The sequence below is a fragment of the Mastomys coucha genome, unplaced genomic scaffold (assembly GCF_008632895.1).
Source record: "Mastomys coucha isolate ucsf_1 unplaced genomic scaffold, UCSF_Mcou_1 pScaffold21, whole genome shotgun sequence".
NCBI classification, from domain to species: domain Eukaryota; kingdom Metazoa; phylum Chordata; class Mammalia; order Rodentia; family Muridae; genus Mastomys; species Mastomys coucha.
In genome coordinates this window covers 155,374,006-155,395,618 of record NW_022196904.1, presented here as the reverse complement: position 1 = coordinate 155,395,618, position 21,613 = coordinate 155,374,006, and the positions used below count along the sequence as shown (strand labels likewise).

The window sequence follows — 21,613 nt, the reverse complement described above, 5'->3', positions numbered from 1 at the left end:
CCCAGGTAAGCCCGTGATAAAGCCTAAAGCCACACACGTGTTGAAAGCCCAGAAATACATACTGGAGAAAAGACAGTTTCTTCAACAAACAGTGCTGGTCAAACTGGTCATACAAGGGTGAAAATAGATCGTTCTCTCTCTTTACAAGACTCAATTCCAAATGGATCAAGGATCTCAATATAAAACCTGACAGACACCCTGAATCTGACAGGGGAGGTAGAGGACATGGTACAACTTACAGGCACAGGAAAGGACTCTCTGCACAGGACCTGGTAGCCCAGGCATAAGACCAACAGTTGACACACTGGATATCATGAAACTAAGACGCTTCAGAGGCTCTAGAGCAGTCGAGTAATCTGTTTGTTACTTACTTTGGGAGACTTAAAAAGAAGGGATTCAGACAGAATGACAATTCTAATCAATCAGTGACAAGTTCTTCATTTGAAGGATTGCCAGGTGTGATGAAATGCAGAGCCCCGAAGCAGGAAGGCAGAGCAGTATTTGTAGTCACCTGGGCTTATTTACCGGGTCCAGGTCACCTGATATGGCTTCAAGGAATCAAATTAAGTCTGTTGAAGGGGCCACAACAAGACTGAGGCTGTGACAGTTTTGTTGAGAGCAATCAGACCTTTTATACCCTGGTCAAAAGCAGAAGGTAGTGGCAATTGCCAGGATTAATATAGTTGTAGTTTCCAGAATACAGTGACGTTTGCAAGCTATACAGGGTACACAAGATTAATGTCTAAGACCTACTGTCCTGTCCAACTTCCATGTTTCCTTGTCTTGCAAGGGAACAGACAAACACAAAGGGGCCTGAACACTTCACTGCCTGAGAGAGTGCACCAGTCTCTCAGGAACTGGAAGGCACATTGTATCCCAGGAGCCATGGACTCTAACCTGAAAAACCTATGACACATGGCTCTCAAGACAGCTAGGTCAGGCCAACTTCATGGTTCTCTGTGAGTACTCACATAGCCCAGGCCAAGAGGAACGTGCTGGGCAAGTGGACTGAGCGGCAGCTGTACAGGCTTGTGCACATTCTACTTTTGCTCCAGATAGAAACAAACAAAATTTTAGGAGTTACCTTTTAAAATATTTGGTACTACTAGATATCAGTCGTAGAGCTTTGTGCATGCTAAGTCAGTACTTGACCACTGAGTTATTTCCCCAGCCCCACTGGGACTTTTCTAGAGTGAGTCTGTCTGCCTATCTGTCTCTCATTTTTGATTTCTGGTTTTTACCTCTGGCCAGGTGAACACACAGGATTTCAGAGGGCTAGTCCGGGAAGATGCGGTCCTCTACCTGTTAGAAATCCCCAAAGGTGAAACTGTGACCATTTTGGCTCAGAGCCGAGCAGATGGTAAGCAAGTTTGGTCATCTGTTTTATTTGAGGGCAGTGGGAAGAATGAGTGTGGGGTATCTTGGGACTGGACTAAGCAACATTGGGTCACAGGTGTGTGGAGAAAATTTAGATACTGTTAATTTTGTATGAAGATATTTTTCTCTCCAACTACTGAAATAGCTTTGCTGGTTTCAGATCATTTGGAGTTAAACTGCTTCTCTAAACAGCGTATCCTCAGTCAGGATGGGATTGTTAGAGAGTCTCTGTATGGTGGGTGGTATTGGTTCCTCTCACCCCTCACTAGCCTCACAAGTTGCTTCACCTTTCCGGGTGCTCTCCTGTAAAGTGGGGTACAAGAATAGTCCCTTCCTGTTTGTATCAGAAGATTGATAAGCAACTGTATTAGGCAGAGGTCTCCAGGGAAATAGAATCTATAAGCGTTAAAGACACTGAACGTGCAGGTTGGTGAGTCCCACGTGGGACACACTTAGCAGAATGGAAGACTCAGTTTGGGTTTAGCCTGAAGGACTAACTACTAGGAGGACTGAAGGTGTAGACAAGGTAAAGAACTCAGGAAAAAGGAAAATGTCCCAGCAGGAAGGCCATGGGGTAGGAACAGTAACTCCCACTGACTTCACAGAATATTCTACTCAGGCTTTCAACTAATTGGTTGAAGAACAGTTTCCTTTGTTCAGTCTTCCCATTTGAATGTTAATCTCATTCCCCCTAACACCTGCCATGCCCCCTGAGAAAGGCCTAGTATGTTTGATATTGTATAGGCTCCCCCAATACACAATCAGGTTGACACATAAAATCCACCATCATAGCACTTCAGGAAGTTAGTAGTTCTCCCTTCCTCCCATTGGAGAGTGATTCCACGATTCCCATAATGCACTAGAATGGAGGAACCCTGAAGGGGTGATGATCTTCAGTTGAACACAACACAGCCAACACTGCTTTTATTCTCCAGTGTATAGAGACATCCTGGCTTGTGGCAGGGGAGATTCGTTTTTCATAAGAAGCCACTTTGAATGTGAGAAGGAAACGCCACAGAGCTTGGCCTTCACCAGGGGAGAGGTCTTCCGAGTGGTAGACACGCTGTACGATGGCAAGCTGGGCCACTGGCTGGCTGTGAGGATCGGAAATGAACTGGAGAAAGGCTTAATCCCTAACAAAAGCAGGTAACTGAGCCTACTTCCTACACATACCTTTTAATCCCCCTTTCACCAGCAGGCAACAGAGCTGCCTCTGAGGAAATCAATCCCACGTGACCTCATCATTTGCCTTCATCTGGTGTCAAGATAGAGCCGGAACCTGTTTAGTGTTGAGCACCTCAGGCTTGGTTGCCGCCCTTGGCTTACTTGAGGATAGCCTTGGCTTACTTGAGAATAGCCTGCTGCCTTGGCTGTGGGAAACACTGTGTGGCCCTAGCCCCTGGTCTCCATCCTTAGGAGAGGCTTGTACGCGCTACGGAACACTTGCTGGTGTGGCGATAGGACTTAACAATGGTGATCTGTTGGCTACATATATTCGTATCACACACTACATGAGCCAAACATGAGCCAACTCATGTACTGAGTTATTGCTTGTGGAGTTCAGAGACCCTGTGGACTTTTCTCATCCCCATGACAAAACACCTGAGGAGGGGCGGTGGGAACGCTGGTCCTCAGCTTGTTTCTTCCCTTGTGTTCAGGGAAGATGCCATCTATTCAGGGTGGTTTTCCCTTTCTAGAAACAACCCCGTAGGCTGACCCAGAGGTTCCTAGTGAGTCTAAATCCTGTCAGGTTGTCAGTGATGGTTACACACAGTGTTTTCTGGCTCTATAGTCCCCTTCATTGTCCCTACTGTCGATCTGAGTCTGCCCTAGTTTTTTTTTTTAAAGATTTATTTTATATATATATATATATATATATATATATATATATATATATATATACACATACATACACACACACTCTTATCTTCATATATCCCAGAAGAGGGCATCAGATCCCAATATGGATAGTTGTAAGCCACCATGGGGTTGCTGGGAATTGAACTCAGACCCTCTGGAAGAGCAAACAGTGCTCTTAACCCCTGAGCCAATCATCCAGCCCTGCCCTGGGTTCTCACCTGACAGTGACTGTGTCTTAATAATAACCTGTTCCCATGCTGTAGAGAATGACTTCTTCTGACTTTCTCTCTCAGAGCTGAGCAAATGGCCAGTGTCCAGAATGCCCAGCGAGAGAACGCTGGGGACAGAGCAGACTTCTGGAGGATGCGTGGCCAGAGATCCGGGGTCAAGAAGAACATCAGAAAGAGTCGGGAAGATCTGGCGGCTGCTGTATCAGTTAGCACTAAGTTCCCTGCCTACGAGAAGGTTTTGCTTCGGGAAGGTGAGGCAGCCACATGGGCCTGAAAGTGACCTGCTGAGCTCTGAGCTGCTTCCTTCATTGTCTGTAGTCATCCAGTTTCAACTTCACCTAAGTCACTTACACCAAAGGTGTGGTGAGGGAATCATATTCAATAGAGAGCCTGAGTGGTTCAGGTGAACTCAATGGAGGCAAATTCTTAAAATGTAGAAAATAATTTTAATACTGACACTCAAGTATTCAGGCGTTATCCACTGAGTGGGGGATGCGTAGCAGTACAGCATCAGAGAATACGTTTTATAAACTGTTTTGTGGGGAGGGCAGTGAAGGCTTGTCTTTGGGAAAGAACTGGAGTTCAGGTGAGATGGGAGAATTCATTTTTTTTTTCTGCTGAGATTGCAGAAGTGTAGACAGTGCACTTGCCTCTCATCTGGACATTATAGGTGTGCATCTGATAGCCTTTCTCTTTTCCCTTTCAGCTGGCTTCAAGAGACCCGTGGTTCTGTTTGGCCCCATAGCAGATATAGCAATGGAAAGGTTGGCAAATGAGTTACCTGACCTGTTTCAAACTGCAAGTAAGTCTGCTCCTAGAGTTTTTCTCCCAGAGTGTTTACTTTGAAAGTTCTCTGGCACACAAACGTTGGAAGAATAAGGACTATTCGCACACTCTGCCTGAGGTCACTGTATGACGTCAGATACACTTTCTCGCCTCCACCTGCTCATAGACTGACACACATTCCCACTTTTGAAACTGTTTGCTGAGCCAGTCGAGAGTTTAAACTGCAGAGCTTTGAGACTTCAGCCGGGAGTATGCGTGCGAGTCTCCTCATAATAAGAATACTCTTTTACATAATGAAAATGCCATTTTCCCCTCAGTAACAGAGATTTAATATGAATGTTATAGTTTGAACGTGGCTAATCAGAAACATTCTAAAAATTGGAATATTTTGAGGGTCAGCACGATACAGCACAAGGGGAACGTTCCACAGTTGCTCTCATACAAGTGATTGGCGTCTAAATACAGGTATACTAAAGATGCTTTGTAAAATTACCTCAGTCTCTGTGTATGAGAGAGGGATGACAGAAATATTTTCTGGAGGGCGGGGAGCAGAGTCCCTCAGATAGCCCAAGCTGGCCCTGAAATTACTGTCTAGCCAAGGATGACCTTGCATTTCTGATCTTCCTGACATTATCTTGCCAGGGCTGATATAACAGGAATATACAACCATGCCTAAGCTAAATCATGAGTGAATGATTTAGGCATGGGTCTCCCTTATTTTCTTTGTAGATAATTTAATTATGCATATGTAAATATTAAAAAATTGGTAGCATTTCTGATCCCTAACTTTTTTTTTTTAAGTTCAGGTTCATCCATTAGGGTTGACATTTATGACTTTAGGACTTTTATTTCCCCATCCATCCTTTAGAAAGAATTACTTGGGATATTGATAGTTGGAGAGTATCAGGTACTCCCTGGTGTTAGGTCCATCTAACAATTCCTTCTGATTAGTTTCCATTTAATAGGGCAGAGGTTGTAGCTTTAGTGGTATGGCTCTTGCTTCATATGAGTAAAACCCTGGTGTTTGTCAAGTAAAACACGTGCACACAAGCACTTACACACATGTGCACATTCTTGGCTATACACACACACACACACACACACACACACACACACACACATGGTTTCTTCTCACTTATGCCATGAGATGGTGCCTAGTGTCATTTGTCCCATTGTGCTGATAATAGGCTGGGGCATTTGGTTGTCACCCGCTTTCTGTCAACATTCCTTAGCCCCATTTTTCTTTTGCAGAAACAGAACCCAAAGATGCAGGATCTGAGAAATCCAGTGGAGTGGTTCGGTTGAATACCGTGAGGCAAATTATTGAGCAGGTAAGGAAACTCATGAGAAGCTCATGTTAACAGGGAACTGGATCGTGGTTTGAAGTAGAAGGTGTATTTTATTAAGATACTAATGATCATAGCTCATGTAGATAGGAGCCTTTTCACTGTGTAAGCCAGGGGCCATTCTTTTACTGAGTTTCCATTATTAAACCAAGTAACACTTATTAGAGGTCCCTCTTTTGGAGAGGAATTTATTCTAGGACACTCTGTTAGGTGTCTGAAACCATGGGCATACCAACACACCGTGTGTGTGTGTGTGTGTGTGTGTGTGTGTGTGTGTGTGTGTACACAAGCACTACTTTTTCTTCACAAGTATATCTGTGATAATTTAGTATGTAAGTTGGAAAGGTGGGAAATACACAGCAATGACTGAAAACAAAGTAGACCAGTGATAACAGTATACTCCAATAAAGCTTGTATAAATGTGCCCTATGACCTCATTCCCACCAAGAACCTCATACTGGCCTCGCCCTTTCTGACTCACCGTTGACCTCAGGGGAAACTGGAGGATAAAGCCATGGAGTAGGAGGGTTACTGCCATCCTTCTATAAGAAGTTTTAACTGATAATATGAAAGTGGATATAATACAGAAAGAAATATTTTTGGCTGTTTAATGTAAATATACAGGGCAGGGTATGGTGGTGCATGTCTTTAATCCCAGCACTAAAAGGCTACACATTCAAGGCTAGCCTTGACTTCTAGTCCAAGTTACACAGTGAGACTCGCCTTCAAAAAAAAAAAAAAGTTTTTCCGGGTAGTGGTTGCACATGCCTTTAATTCTAGCACTTGGGAGGCAGAGGCAGGCAGATTTATGAGTTTGAGGCCAGCCTGGTCTATAGAGTGAGTTCCAGCACAGCCAGGGCTACACAGAGAAACCCTGTCTCGAAAAACAAAAAAAGGTTTTAATTTAAATACATACATTTTATCTGGTATAGTCTTCGCCTCGGAAAACAAACCTCTCCGTGATGTTCCTGATGTCACTATGTGCCACCCTTTGTCCACTTCTGACAGGACAAGCATGCCCTGCTCGACGTTACCCCTAAAGCTGTGGACCTGCTCAATTATACTCAGTGGTTCCCAATCGTGATTTTCTTCAACCCGGATTCCAGACAAGGGGTTAAAACCATAAGGCAGAGGTTAAATCCAACATCCAATAAAAGTTCTCGCAAGTTATTTGATCAAGCCAACAAGCTCAAAAAAACGTGTTCTCATCTTTTTACAGGTAAGTGAAGTTCAAAAGGCCCATGTTCAGAATGAGAAATAAGGAAAGTATCGTGAGTGTGGGATGTGGAATCATGCTCACGACTCGTTCAAGAATAGTTGATAGTGTGGGAATGGATATTTAGACCTATGGCAATTCTGTGTTAAACTTTGTGATTTTGATAGCCAGAAATGATTGTCAAGATATAAAACCCTGGTAATAACCAGTCACTTTCATGGCGCTCGATTTCTGTGGTAGACTCAGGGTTAATGAGTCCTGTGTCTCTGTTAAATGTGTGTGCCTGTTGTCTCCCCACTGTCGGTGATGTACTAACTATGGGATAGGAATTTACTGCAGTGATTGACAGTGTCTCCCAGACAGAATCCCGAGCACTCTGAATGTGGAATATTTAAGCACTTCTTCTTCTACTCTTGAGGTGTAATGATACTGTAAATGGCTTTTTCCCTCAACTATCACCCGATAAATACTACATAAAAATCTTTGTAAATTATCTGGTAGGCTTGCTAGAATTTGCATAGCTAATCTGCAGTGAGGGGAGCAGATGGAATGCTAGTAGCCTGGCCGAGCACTGTGATGCAGATGTGGGTGCTGGGAACAGGAGACTTTACAGCTGGCCTCTACTTGGTCTACATGTGAACTCTTCCAAAATAAGATACTTTTAAAATGCCAAAAATAAAGCCACATGGCAGCCGCTGCTCATGATAGTGAGCTGGCCTAAAAATAGGACCTCTTCTGTACCATCTTCTGTACTCACTCCTGAGTAAGCAGTGGGAGTATGATATCATTGAGAGTCTCAGAGAATTACACAATTCTTTTTGGTTGTGCAGTGCTTTATTTTGTGGGAACACCGGCAGGATACTGCATAGTTGCCACTTTTTCCATTCGGTGGTTGTAGAGGTCAGTGACAGACTTCGTCTCAGACTTCGATGTTTGGGAAGAAGATTAAGGTGAATGGATATATGTCCACATTTGAGCATTGTTTTTCTGTTGTGTCATGTCTCTTGTTTAGAGATGTAGGTCTGAGCATTATGGTGAAAGTTGTAGATAGGATATAGTATAGCCAAATGCCCACGAGAAAAGTGTTGGCCATCGGCCACTCTGGCTCTAAGTGAGCCTCTAAACCGAATGCTGTGTATGTTTTGTTCTGTTTTTTTAAGATGTATTTATTTTTATGTGTATTGGTGGTGTTGGTTTTTTGTTTTATTGTTTGTTTGTTTTTTTGCCTGTTCATATATCTCTGTGAAGGTGCCAGATCCCGTGGAAATGGAGTTACAGACAGTTGTGAGCTGCCATGCGGGTGCTGGGAATTAAGCCCCAGTCCTGTAGAAGAGTAGCCAGTCCTCTTAACCACTGAGCCATCTCTCTCTAGCCCCTGTGGATGTATCTTACCAGCTTGTGTTTTTTTGTGTACTTAATCTTGTATCTTCCTTCATTTTTACTGCTAGCAGTAGTAACTTACTGTGTAGGGGCTGTGAACAGTAATGCTAGTCTGACCTGTGTTCTACCTAATCGGGCTGGTAGAAACCATTACAGGGTCACAGATCCTAGTATGGCTGAGACCAGACTAAAACTGATGTCTCTGACTACATCTCATGTCCTTTATCACCCACCTAGGTAACTCAGATGCCAGAAAAGATCATGTGTAGGTTGTTTATCCCTTGTTTAAATTGCTTTTGATCAGAAATGATCATATTTTAGATTTTAGAGTGCTTTTGTAAGCATTTTAGAGATGAGCCTCAAGTCTGAACATGGGATTCACGTATTTTTTTACATGTGTCGTAGCCATAGAGCCTGCAGGTGATTTGCTGTGATCATCTTGATAGTTCTATATGACAGTTTCACAATGTAGGATTTTTACTTGGATGTTGTGTGCACTCTCAGAAAGTTCCAGACCTTGAAGCATAATCCGATTTGAGATTTTGAATTAATCAGTACTGTATTAATAATTCCTCATTTTAATAGATGAGAAGTGGAACCCACATGATTATGAATGTGCCAGGAGACTCATTTAACCTTCCCAACCCCCATACTTTGGTTCAAGTGCACTGAATGGCTGGGAGCTTCCCTTAGAGGGTCAGATTTGAGTTTTACGCAAGGATATGAGAAATCAGTAGGGTTGTATGAGTCTAGGGTTGTGGAAGAAGAGCCAGGCTTCTGAAGACTGGCCAAGGAGGAGAGGTTGCAGAAGGTAGGGGTACCTGTGGGTGCTTCTTGTCCTAGCCAGGGGCCAGCGTTACTGGCTCTGCAGCTCAGACCACAGACACTGGCACAGAATCTGTTGAAGATCTGGAGGAATGGCATATGTAGAAAGGGTTTGCCCTAGATTGGATTACACGATGGTTGAAGGGAGAGATATGACTAAGGTCACCATCATATGACTAAGGTCACCACCGGGCCTCAGAAATAGACTCTGGCACGGCACAGCGCTTTCTTTCTTTTTTAAAAATTTGCTTATTTTATGTAGATGGTGTTTTGCTTATATGTGTATGTATATGTAACACGTGTGTAAGCAGTGCCCAGGTAGGCCAGAGAATCAAGCATGGGTTCTCTGGAAGGGAGCCAGTGCTCTAACCGCTGAGCCTTGTCTCTAACACCAAGCATATTCTTTCTGATGTAGGCTGATTGAGAAGCCAGGTATTCAGAGCTGAAGCTAGAGGGGCTGTGAAAGTACACTGAGTGTCAAAGATCGGAGTCCAGCTCTTCCTGTGCACTGCATGCCTGACACAGTGAGCCATGTAGTCAGGGCAGAAGGTGCAGGCGCATTGATAGCATGGACAGAGAAGCCCGTTTCTATGCAACTCTCTTTCATACGGTTCTTCCACTGTCAAGCTTGCCTCCTAAAAGCCACGCAGAGGCTCCACAAAGCCTTTTTATTGCCCTTTCACCCCAAGTCCATCCACAGGCTGGGACTGGTTTTTAGACCTAATCAGAAGAACCATGAGCAGAATTAACATCTTTATGAATTAAGTGAGTGGGAGTACTAGATTTGCTTTGGTGAGCACAGTTTAAAGTCATATTTTCTGTTTTATGTGGTCTCCTTAGGCTCAGTATCCCATTCCCTGTTTCCTTTTTGTATAGTAATAAGAAAATGTTCTCACAGAGAAGGTTTTAATTATGGCAATATTAAAATCTTTTCCATTGTGAGCCGGTCATACTCATTAAGACACACTTAGTTAGAGGCTTGCTCAAAAGCAAGTTGGCTTGTCAAAATACTTTAAAAAGTTATGCCTGCATACTCCTTTCTCAGGGGAGATATTTAGTATAAAATGCATTTATACATATATATCATAAAAATGAAATTTGAATTGCATGTGTTCTTAGAACTTTTGAACTGCTTAGTTCATGGTTTAAAGACTGCTTTACGGACTTAGAGATCCAACTCAGGCCACCTTTGTGATGAACTGGCATGTCAAAGCGCCACGAGATGGTCTGGCTATTCCGCTTGCTTTCCAAGCTTCATCAAAATGAGGTTTTTGGTGTTTAACCCTGGAACTTTGGAGGAGCATACAAGTGCTATTACTGTAATTACTATCTTTCTACATCACATTATTGGAAAAGTGTTTTATTTTATGTGGTTTTGTTTGTTTGTTTGTTTTGGTCATTCTTTAGTCTTTGAAAAGTATCAGAGGGAAATGAATCTTGTACTTGCTGAGAAAAATCCAAACTGCAGTAGAAACTAGGAACTACATTCCTAGGAAAGTGTAGGGAGTGTTAGCCACAGGACAGAAATAAGCTGTGGGGTGGCCTGTCTATTATGCTGGTGTTAGCACGAGTGTTAAAGTGACCACAGGTTAGCCCTCCTGGGGTGTAATTCGTATACTGTACCATCGACCCATTTGAGGCACATTTCCATGGGTTTTAGATCCTTCAGAGTTGTGTAGCCATCAGCACAGGAACTTTAGTCAGAAACCTCATTCGTTAGCAGTCCCTTCCACTTTGCATGGTGCCTTTTGGTGTCTCTGTGACTAGGGGTGGGAAGGTACTGCCACACATACCAGAGCTGGACATGGTCCCCCCCCCCCCCCCCAGGTATGAGTATGCTAGCAGGGATATTAGCAGCAGGAGGATTCTTTCAGAGTGTCAGTTCCTTGAGTTTGACTGTCCCAGGAATCCTCTTGAGAAAGAGGCAAAGTGCGTGAGTTGGATACTGCCTCTGAGGGGGGCCTAGAAAGGCAGTGTCTGTGGAGCTTTGACAGCAGTGTACCAGTCCTTAGTTGCCAGGGGGACTCTTGGGTTTTGTTACATTCACCTTGGCAGAGGCACAGATATGTTTCTATGTTTCTTTTTTCTTTCTTCTTTTTTTTTTCTTGTTTTTTCAGAGTCAGCGTTTCTCTATGTAGTCCTGGCTGTCTTGGAACTCACTCTGTAAACCAGGCTGGCCTCGAACTCAGAAATCCGCCTGCCTCTGCCTCCCAGTGTTTCTATATTTCTTAACTTCTAAACTGCAGGTTTTCTTTGTGATGAATTCAGACTTTATCAGACAGCTGCTAATAGAAACCTGTAAAGGGCCACTTAAGCTTTCTTTATACATAGTAAAAGTCACTTGTTTAGTCCCTGGGGTGCACAGTCTCACTTCCACGTTTGCATCTTTGATCATATGCTAGCCGTGATTATAATAATCTTTGTGAAGTACCGTGATAAATAAGGACACAAGAAAATTCATGACATCAAGGTTAATTTCCTTGGGCTACCCAGTGTATCAGTTCTGTCTGATGCTGTGAATAATTAATAACTAAGGAAATTGTAAGCTCATTCACAATTACCCAAGGTCAGAGGTGGAACTTTTTCAGGTTTCCAAGACAGGGTCTTATGTCTCCCCAGGCTGGCCTCAGACTTACTGTAGCCAGTGATGGTCTTGAGCCTTAGAGTCTTGCCTCTACCCCCCAACCCCCACCCCCAGTAGCTGCAGATATACATTAACACACCTGGCTTCAAGATTGAAGTTTCTTAATGAAAGAAACTCAAATTTGATTAAAAGAAAACTTGAAGCTTAATTACTCAGAAATTTTGTGTAATGATTCATTTGGCTTTAGAAAAGATATACACTGCCCCTCTAAAGAGCCATGAAAGCATAATTAAAACAGCAATTCTAGTGTATCTGCAACCTGATCATTTGCATTTTAGATCAGTTTTGTATCTACGTAATGTTTGTGTGTGTGCATGCATGTGTGTGTGTCATGTTCATCAGGATGGTTGGCCACTGAGTGCCCCAGGATCTGTCGGTCTTCACTTCCAGTGCTGGGGTTATAAGCACACACACCATGCCCAGCTTTTTTATACACGGGATTTGAATTCATGTCTTCCTGCTTTTGAAGCAAGCGTACTTAACCGTTTTTTGGAGCCATTTTTCTTGCCTAGTGTACTGGCTAGTTTTGTGTGTCAACTTGACACAGGCTGGAGTTATCACAGAAGGGAGCTTCAGTTGGGGAAGTGCCTCCATGAGATCCAGCTGTGGGGTATTTTCTCAATTGCCCCTTGTGGGTGGTGCCATCCCTGGGCTGGAGGTCTTGGGCTCTATAAGAGAGCAGGCTGAGCAAGCCAGGGGAAGCAAGCCAGTAAAGAACATCCCTCCATGGCCTCTGCATCAGCTCCTGCTTCCTGACCTGCTCGAGTTCCAGTCCTGACTTCCTCTGGTGATCAAGAGCCACGTGGAAGTGTAAGCTGAATAAACCCTTTCCTCCCCAACTTGCTTCATGGTCATGATGTTTGTGCAGGAATAGAAACCCTGACTAAGACACCTAGTTTATCTTTACTACATTCATAGATACAGCGTGACATGCAGATATGGGCCATGTGTCTGTTAGCATCTTCCGTCTGTGCTTCAGGTTGGTGCCTTTACCTGAGCTGTGTGGGGCAGTGGCCCAGGCTGCAAGCTCAGGAAGTAATTTTCCAAGTTTGTACTTAGGTTTCTTTATTTGCTTGGTATGAAGTGTAAGTAAGGCTTTGTCCCCACCCCTTGACCCTCCCCTTCCCCAACCCCATGATAAAAATACCCTGACAAAAGTAGCTAAAGGGAATAGGTTTATTTTTAGTTCACAGTTCAAAGTACAGTCCATTTGATCTGTGCTCTTGAAAATTTATTCTTTCTTTTTTTTCTTTCTTTTCTTTTATGGGCTGGGGCTATGAGTCAGTGGTGGAAGGCATATGTGGCTTTTGTGATGACCCGAATTCTGTTGTTGGCATTGCAAAATAAATAAATAAAATCATGCGCTCTCACACACTGGTAACATACTGTAGCTCTTCTGAAGAAATGCATATCGTGAAAGTAAGCCTATGCAGCCTGGGATGGAAACTAAAACAGCTTTAGTAGCATTCGACTAAAAAGATTTCGTGTTTAAATAACATACAGACTTCTGAACTTGGCAAGTTTTTCTTCAAATGTGGTATAAATATAGATAATGAGAGTAGCTTCTAGATTCAAGGTGGCTCTGAGAATCAGTGCTGACCTTCTGGCTTATGTCTGTAGCTACCATCAATGTGAATTCGGCCAACGATAGCTGGTTTGGCAGCTTGAAGGACAGCATTCAGCAACAGCAGAACGAAGCAGTCTGGGTCTCTGAAGGAAAGGTATGTGGCCTAGGTTTGCTGCTGTGAGGTGAGAGTCTGTGTTCTCGATGCTTCCTCCAGAGGGCAGTGAATGTAGCAAACCGTGAACCAAAAGGGATTTCAATGTGTTCATCAAGTCAGAAGCTTTACCATTCTCCCAACAGAGTTATAAAATGAAGGCGGAATGTGATGAACGCTCACCTACATTCACTTCCCCTCTACTTTTTAATGTAGTAACTAGAATTGCATTCCGAGTACTCTAATCAGAGCTTACAAGTTCTCCTTCCTAACGCCACACCGTACTAAGGACATGGGAAACTCGGAGTGGAGATGAGAGGCAAGGTTGAGAACCATGGGAATGCAGGTTGAAAAGATACCAAGGGAGGTGCTAACAGCTGGTATATGTGCTAAATACAGACATCAGTGGAGAGCGCATCCTGACTCTGAGCTTGAATAGGTTGTATAAAAACACCAGTTTCTAGCCCTCTCAAGTCGGGTGCTAGCCCAGATGTTTAGTCTCCACCACTCCCTCTAGAGGACAAGTTGAGCAGGATGTAGTCTTTGTCCTCAAGATCTTGGCGATTGAACCCAGCTACTTCTGAGAAACTCAGCCTGGGTCTGAGAGTCTTGGAAATGAATAGGAATGTGCATAGCACAAGGTGGAGACAGGCAGGGACCAGCAGAAAAGCTGGAGAGAAACTGATCCTGCAGACTTAAGCGTGGCTCTGCTGGTAGAGTGGATGTAGTAAAGCTAGACTGGAGGGTCTTCAGTTTGTGTCCCTGTGCAGAAATTAACCCAGCATCAACTGATGCTGATTTTGGCTTTTGAACTGATGTTCAAAGCCAAGCGACAGCAGGAAACTCAGTCCCTTCCCTTGTTAGCACATGTCCAGGTTCCCAACACTTGGCTCAGCCCTTGGGAGTTTTCTCGAGCTCCACTCCCAGGAGCCATGCCAGATCCCACTCACCCTTCAAAACAAATTCCTCTAGATGGAAGGGATGGATGATGATGCTGAAGACCGCATGTCCTACTTAACCGCCATGGGCGCGGACTATCTGAGTTGTGACAGCCGTCTCATCAGTGACTTTGAAGATACCGACGGCGAGGGAGGCGCCTACACTGACAATGAGCTGGATGAGCCAGCCGAGGAGCCGCTGGTGTCTTCCATCACCCGCTCCTCGGAGCCGGTGCAGCACGAGGAGGTGAGGCTAGGCACAGCACACCCTGGGCAGCTTGCTACAGGCTGTGAGGCCACGAGGGCCCTGTAGAAGGTATCCTCACTTGAGGATTGGAGCCCAGGACTGCTAGGAAGGTGCACCGTGAGCCCGTGCCTCCATGGCTACAGCTGGGATCTGTAGAAAGTGGAGCCAGGTCGTGACGTTGGGAAAGGGCAGAGTTACCACTCACCACTCTCTTGTCCTCAGGAGTGATAGATAAATAGATCCGGCTTTATGTCCGATACGACTGTCCAAATTACAGATGGGACTTCATGCATACGTTATTGCTGCATTTGCTTGTAACCTTTGATTAGGCCTCTCTCTCTGTACTCTTAGGAGCCCTGCTTTTCTTCTCCTCGTGACCTTTAACCTCCTAATGCTATCAAGGTTCCTGAGTGTTTCCCCATCAGTTTCCTTCTCTCTGTATGTCACCTTTTAAAATGAGCTCCATACATCTGATCAGATGCACTGTGTTTCCAGTGGCTCACGCAGTCCTTCAAACTACCAGTGGGCACCAGTATAGTATTCAATGTACCTCAGAGAACACTGGAATGATGGTCTTTGTGGACAGTGTTATCTAAGTCCTTTTGGATGATAATTATGCACTCCCCTTTAGCAGGTTAGCTCATTCCGATAAATGATAAATGATAGAAGTTCTCCCCGACCCCTGAAAAATCAAGGAAGAAAAAGACACACACACACACACACAATTAACATATAGTATAGATAAGTAGTAAAGAATAAGTTAATGACTACAACTACAGACATAGCAGGAGCTACTGCTGGTAGTGACACAGGCCTTTAGATTTTAGGAGTATTTGGTTTGGTTTCTCTTCCTTTAAAGGTAGAGCATGCTGCCTTGTATTCCACCAATTTAGCGAAGTGTGTCCTAAGGTTCCTCTAGGGAAGGATGGTGGGTGTCTCTCTTCGCAGTAAGAAAGAGTTGCCTTGGCTCTCTAGCTTTCTAGTTCCCACGGGTTTTCAGAAATCCAGCAGAGCAGCGCGCTCTCTTCTCTCTGCTTGGGTGTTGTTGGTGTGAATGAACTTTTATGTTTTGTAGAGCATAAGGAAATCCAGCCCAGAGCCACGAGCTCAGATGCGGAGGGCTGCTAGCAGAGACCAGCTTAGGGATGCTAGCCCGCCCCCAGCCTTCAAGCCAGAGCCGCCCAAGGTATGTGGCTGGGAAGCCCAGGATGGGAAGGAGGAGGAAGCAGGTGCCTTGGAGCCCCTTGGCACCCAGGGGGACACACAATGAGGCGATGTGAACTCACCATGTGCTGTGTTAGAGCCTGTCCTTCAGACCATTGAGTGAGCCATAAAAACCAGGGAAGAGTGAGAGATGGGCCCAAAAGCCATTGTTGGAAAAATCTATAATTTTAGCCTTCACAGTGAATGAGTTACTTAATTTATTTACTTTTCATCTATTTATTCATTAATTTTGGTAGAAAAGTGAAATACGGTCAAATGCTGCATGCCAGAAACACTAATTTTGGCCGTTTTGTGTATTTGTTTTGTTTTGTTTTTTTGTTTTCTTCTTTTTCTATCCAATAAAATTTTTCTGCCCACCATCTAATTTGGACATAACCAGAAACTCCTCACTGGTGATCTCCTGAGAAAAACAGGCATCACTGTTGTGTAGAATGCCTCTCACTAGAAAAGCATCTTAATTTCTTGATTTAATAAGTTATTATCTAGAATCAACATAAGGGCTCCTGGGTGTGAGTCTTGTGGCTTCAGATCACAATCACCTGTTAACGGTAGGCTTTTCCTTGTAGCTCAGTAAAAAAAAAAAAAAATTAGTAACTTGGATGAGAAGGATTAGTGACTATGTAAGCTGACAGCAGTAATTAATGACTTGATATAAGAAGGCACCAAAGGACTGCGATAGCTCTGAAACTGAAAGCGAGGGAGCAGTGGCCGCTGGCACGGTGTCCTGCCTGCCTTGCCCCACTCCAGCTCAGCCTCGTTACCCCACAGCCAAGTATAGCTCTCACTCTTTGGCCCAGGCTCGTACCCTCCAGGCAGGTTGACCTCAGACAAACCTACTCTTTCATCTCCAAAAGTGACATTTTCTGTGAGATGATCTTCTCCACTGTGAAGTGAGTCTGTTCCACCTCTAGCTACTTCAGGTCACCCCACTCTGCCAACACTTCTGTCATCTGCAGGTAGGGCTCAAGACGCCTGACCCGAGGCTGTTTGCCCTGTCATAGTTGGTTCTTTGTCAAGATGTGGTTCTTTCTCAAGATGGTTATATTGCCCACCTTTGGAAACTGATCAGGAAACACAATGTATTAAATCACTAATGTAGCTCTGAAAATAAACTAAAAGCCCAAGGTCAAAGGCATGCTATTGCTCTCCGCAGGCCAGAAGCCAGAATAGAGAAGACTCCACCAAGTCAAACCTCTCCGCCACGGCTGGCAGTGAAATCCCGGGGGGATCCACCAAGAGCTATCCTCCCCCTGTCGCAGCGAAGCCTGCCTTTGGGCGCTCCATCCTGAAGCCTTCCACTCCGGTCCCCATGCCTGAGAGTGAGGAGGTTGGGGAGAGCACCGAGGAGCAGGAAGATGCTCCCAGATCAGTCCTGGGCAGAGTGAAAATATTTGAGAAGATGGACCACAAGGCAAAATTACAGAGGATGCAGGAGCTCCAGGAAGCCCAGAATGCGAGGGTAATTGTTTTCAACCACCAGGGCATCTTAGCTTGCCCCCCGTGGGAGTTTCAAGATGCACACCCCTTATCCCACTGCGAGAGATATGCCAGGGACAGCCGCCTACACAGTTCCCTTGTGCTGCCTCCAGATTGCCGGCTGGTAGCACATCCTTTTTGCTTCTGATCAAGAACCTATCAGAGTATGGTGGGGCACGCCTTTAATCCTAGCACTTGGGAGGCAGAAGCAGGTGGCTCTTGGTGAGTTTGAGGCCAACATAAGCATAATCTACAAAGAGTTCCAGGACAGTCAGGGTTATACAGAGAAAAGAGTTCCAGGACAGTCGGGGTTATACAGAGAAAAGAGTTCCAGGACAGTCAGGGTTATACAGAGAAACCCTGCCTTGGAAAACAGAAACAAGCACAAAGCCAGATGAGCAAGTCCAGGCTTGCACCTTTCTAGTTCATTTTTCTGGAAATGAACTAGAAGGTGGTAGGACCTGAGGACAGGGTGAGCACGAGTCAGCCTCTCCATCCTGCAGATCTGTGGTCTGGTCTGGTCTGGGAGGTTCAAGTCATTTGACTCTCAGATGTTATTGTAGGTGGTATATGGGTGATGGTTAGTTGGTCCTCGGGCCTTTTGTATGTTCCCAGATTTGCCGTAGCATCCCGGCAGTCTTTGGGACCATGGGCCGTAGTTTTTCAGCTGGTAGAACGTTTGAGATGCACGTGAGACATTTCAGTATCAGATAACTCTTGACAACAGAAGTGGGGACACGGCTGTGGTCACAGCAGCTTGGAGGCCAAGACAGGAGAGTCACTGGAGCCCAAGAGTTAGAGATCAGCCTGGGTGACACAGTGAGACCTTCCCTTAAAAGTTGGGAGGAGGGGACAAAGGCAGGACAGGTTTTCTCCCAATCACCCCTTCTCTCTCCTGTCTTGAGACCTTACAGATGTTGCCCTGAGTGACCTAGATACAAGATGTGCTGTAGCTTCAGTCTCCTAGGTAGTTTGAACCACAAGCCCTACTTAACCTAACATTTATCATTCACCTGTTTGTAAGGGGCATAAAATGTATTCGTATCACTCTGCAGCCCATACTTCCATCGCTCTCGGGAGCTTCCCCAATTCCCAAGTGAAACTGTACTCATCTGACAGTGATCCCCATCCCCTCCCTCCATTCGCTCCCCCCACCCCCAGCCTCTGCCATACCATTCATTCTACACTGTGCCTCAGAATTTGATGGTTTAGTGTCCTGTCTCAGGGCTCCCCTTCCTCACCATTTGATCCCAACCATGAAACAGGCTTGCATCTATTTTTCTTTTTCTGGAAACAATCTAGAAGGTGGTGGGGACCTGTGGACAGGGTAGGGCCTGACCAGCAAGAGACCCATGCAGTTGCCCATTCTCTCCCCGTTTCCTCATTACCACAGATTGAAATAGCTCAGAAGCATCCTGACATCTATGCGGTTCCAATCAAGGCCCCCAAGCCGGACGCCGGCCTGCCCCCGCACATGAGGTAAGGGCTATTTGGTGGGTTGGTCAAAGGAGGGGGCTTCTCCAGCATCTGTATTTGAAGAAATAAAGTACTCTACCCACATGCCAGAGTGCTAAGAATTTCCTTCCCAGGCTCACTGTTAACCTTACCCTGTCAGTCAAACCTAACTATTAAGATCACAGAATCAAAAGCCGGGCAGAGACAGGGCAGATCTCTGTGAGTTTGAGGCCAGCCTGGTCATCATAGTGAGTTTCAGGACAGCCAGGGCTATGTAGAGAGACCCTGCTTCAGAAAGATGACAGAATTGGAAGTTTCTGGCCGCTTGCCCCGTGCGCCCAGTGGCACTAGAGCCTTACATTGTGTTAGGAGGGCACGTGAGCAGATGCCAAGGGCTTAAGTTTCTATTGTCACTAAAGTTTAGTAGCTTGAAGCCTAGCTCCATCATCCCTTCGTATCACCATGCACAGACGGGACTCTTGCGGCAAACTGGGTCTGAAGGACTGCGACAGGCAGATGCTGGGCTAGCACAGCATCTAAGTGCTGAGCAGGCACTAAGCATTATTATCAGTGTCTTCCTGTGGTGATCTCGGGTTGAGTTATTTCCTGCTTCAGGAAGCTAGAGTCTTGTTTAAAGCACTGAAAAAGTGAGAGGCACATAGATTGCTCTGAATGCCAAGCTGACACTGACAGAGGAAACTTGGCACCATTGATTGACACTGGAGAGAACTCTTTGCTGGGAGTGGGGGTGGGGTGTAGTGGAGTGCCTAGGAGTAGAGCAGGCACAGTCTTCCTGTGTTAGTTCAGACAAGAGGTGGCTGACCAAATAGGCCATGGCCTTGACCCATATCGTATCTTTTCCCTTATCACCCTGTGAACCTGAAGAGGGGCCAGCAGTGCCCTGGCTGGTGGTAGAATGTGCCCAGGGGTCAGGAAACAACCAGTCTGCTGGGCTCATAGCTTCAGTGACTCCCGTGGGCATCCACATGATATGGGCTGTGTTTGATACCCTCAATTATTTTTAGTTCTAGACCCCCAGAGCCACAGAAAGCTCCTTCCAGACTTTACCAGGACACCAGAGGGAGCTACGGCAGTGACCCCGAGGAGGAGGAATACCGCCAACAGTTGGCAGCACACTCAAAACGAGGTTACTACAGCCAACCCTCCCGGTACCGAGACACGGAATTATAGGGCTCTACTCGTGGACTCCTGCAAGGCCACCTGGAGATCTTCTCCAGTTACAATGCACTGCAGAGATATGATGGGGACCCAGGCAACAGACAGCACGAGTTATCAACTGAAGGCTCTGTTTGTGGGACTGGAGTAAAGTTGATTATGACTTTCTTGAATGAAGAGAAACACTACAGTTTGATAACTGTTACTTGCTTTGGTGTGGACCAAAATCTGTATTAATCTCTCTGTATTTTTAATATGTATATTGAGCAATAACTATTTTTCCTCACTCACAGCTGCCTTCCAGCACTGCTTCAATGTGAAGCAAATGTGAACAGGGAGTAAAAAAAGTACTCCCTCTCAAACTGAATTCAGAAGTATTTTATCATGACTTTCTAAGTGCCTTTGACAAGATGTGTCTTACGCTTGCTTCCCTGACGCTTTATGCAAAGCTATAGTGGACTAAAACTTTATTTTGACTAAATTTTTATACCAGTTTAGCAGCTGTAACTGCCCCTGCACCATGCCACCTTTTCAGGGCATTGCCTTTGTAGTATTTTCCATAAATTCCGACTGTACATAGGACAGCAACACTCAGGTGTGTGGCTATCAGTTCTACTTAGCTTGGAGGCCAAGACTTAAGAGTGTTTGTTGTTTGAAACCACGTGCTCCACAAAGGCAGAGACTCGAGAAAAGGGTATTTTATTTCCTTTATATCAGCATATGTACTGACATCAGGTGGTTTTATAATTTAATAAAAAGGAGTACCTTGTAGTTAAGAATGAGCTTTGTGCTGAATCTCTATATACCTTTCTTTTTGGGCAGTGTGGGGTGGAACCCACTATCCTCATGCATTCAGAGTGCTGCTCCGCCACTGAACTATACCCCAGTCTTCCTGATTTTATTTTAATTAAAAAAATTTAAAAGACTTAAAAAAATTGTGTATGAATGGTTTTCCTGCATGCATCTATGTGCAGCACATGTGTGCCCAGTGCCTGCAGAGGTCAAAGAGGGCATCCGGTACTCCCAGAACTGGAGTTACATTGGTTGTACTCTACCATATGGGTGGGAATCAAACCTGGGTCCTCTGGAAGAACCAAAAGTATTCTAAAGCACTGAACCTGTTTTCTGGTGCCTCCTTCCTGTTGTGATCACACAAGTGAAAACTTAAACATTGGGAAATGGAAACACAGGAAGAAGAAAATACCCCCATCACAGGTCTGATCATTCTCGGGCAATTCCTCCAGTCCCTTATTCATGGGAGTCTGTTGTGTGTCTGTTGATGTCTGTGGGAGATCCCTGAGGCTGAGGGGTATTTCATGTAGTTTTACACTCTGTCTGCCTTTGCTCCAGGAAGTGACCATGCTACCAGCCCCCTCCTAGCTTCCCTCGAATCCTCCAATAAATGACACAGACACTCAATTAGTTGTTCCTCTTCAACTTGCTTTAAGACACAATTGTTGGGCACTACTATCTCCTGCCTGGAAAAGCATGGCCTTATCAGTTTCTTATGTTAGTCTCTTCCACCACCTAGGAAAGTTAAATAAAGTTTAACTAGTAAACTTCAGTGACTAGTTCCACCTAGCTCCTGCCAAACATTCCTGACCACCCGCCTGTAGGAGCTGCCTGTGTGGCCACTCCATTTTCAGATCTCACATGGTTGCCCAGTTCTCTCTCCAAAACATGGAGAGAGAACTTTCTGCCTTTCTCCCAGGACC

At 45.0% G+C, this 21,613-nt stretch overlaps 1 protein-coding gene across 3 annotated transcripts in view; it reads left to right on the top strand.

Annotated features, from left to right (window-relative positions):
- The window catches only part of Tjp2 (tight junction protein 2), a 98,943-nt gene extending 78,263 nt beyond the window's left edge, over positions 1-20,680 (top strand). For all 3 annotated transcript variants that reach the window (XM_031389970.1, XM_031389969.1, XM_031389967.1), the window contains exons 12-23: positions 1,252-1,360; positions 2,313-2,523; positions 3,531-3,718; positions 4,174-4,269; positions 5,505-5,584; positions 6,608-6,818; positions 13,285-13,385; positions 14,355-14,567; positions 15,643-15,753; positions 16,945-17,250; positions 18,661-18,746; positions 19,748-20,680. In XM_031389970.1, the coding sequence (XP_031245830.1) occupies positions 1,252-1,360; positions 2,313-2,523; positions 3,531-3,718; positions 4,174-4,269; positions 5,505-5,584; positions 6,608-6,818; positions 13,285-13,385; positions 14,355-14,567; positions 15,643-15,753; positions 16,945-17,250; positions 18,661-18,746; positions 19,748-19,913 (1,878 nt within the window). In that variant the 3' untranslated portion in view covers positions 19,914-20,680. The remainder of the gene's footprint in view (positions 1-1,251; positions 1,361-2,312; positions 2,524-3,530; positions 3,719-4,173; positions 4,270-5,504; positions 5,585-6,607; positions 6,819-13,284; positions 13,386-14,354; positions 14,568-15,642; positions 15,754-16,944; positions 17,251-18,660; positions 18,747-19,747) is intronic.
- The last annotated feature ends 933 nt before the right edge of the window (positions 20,681-21,613 follow it).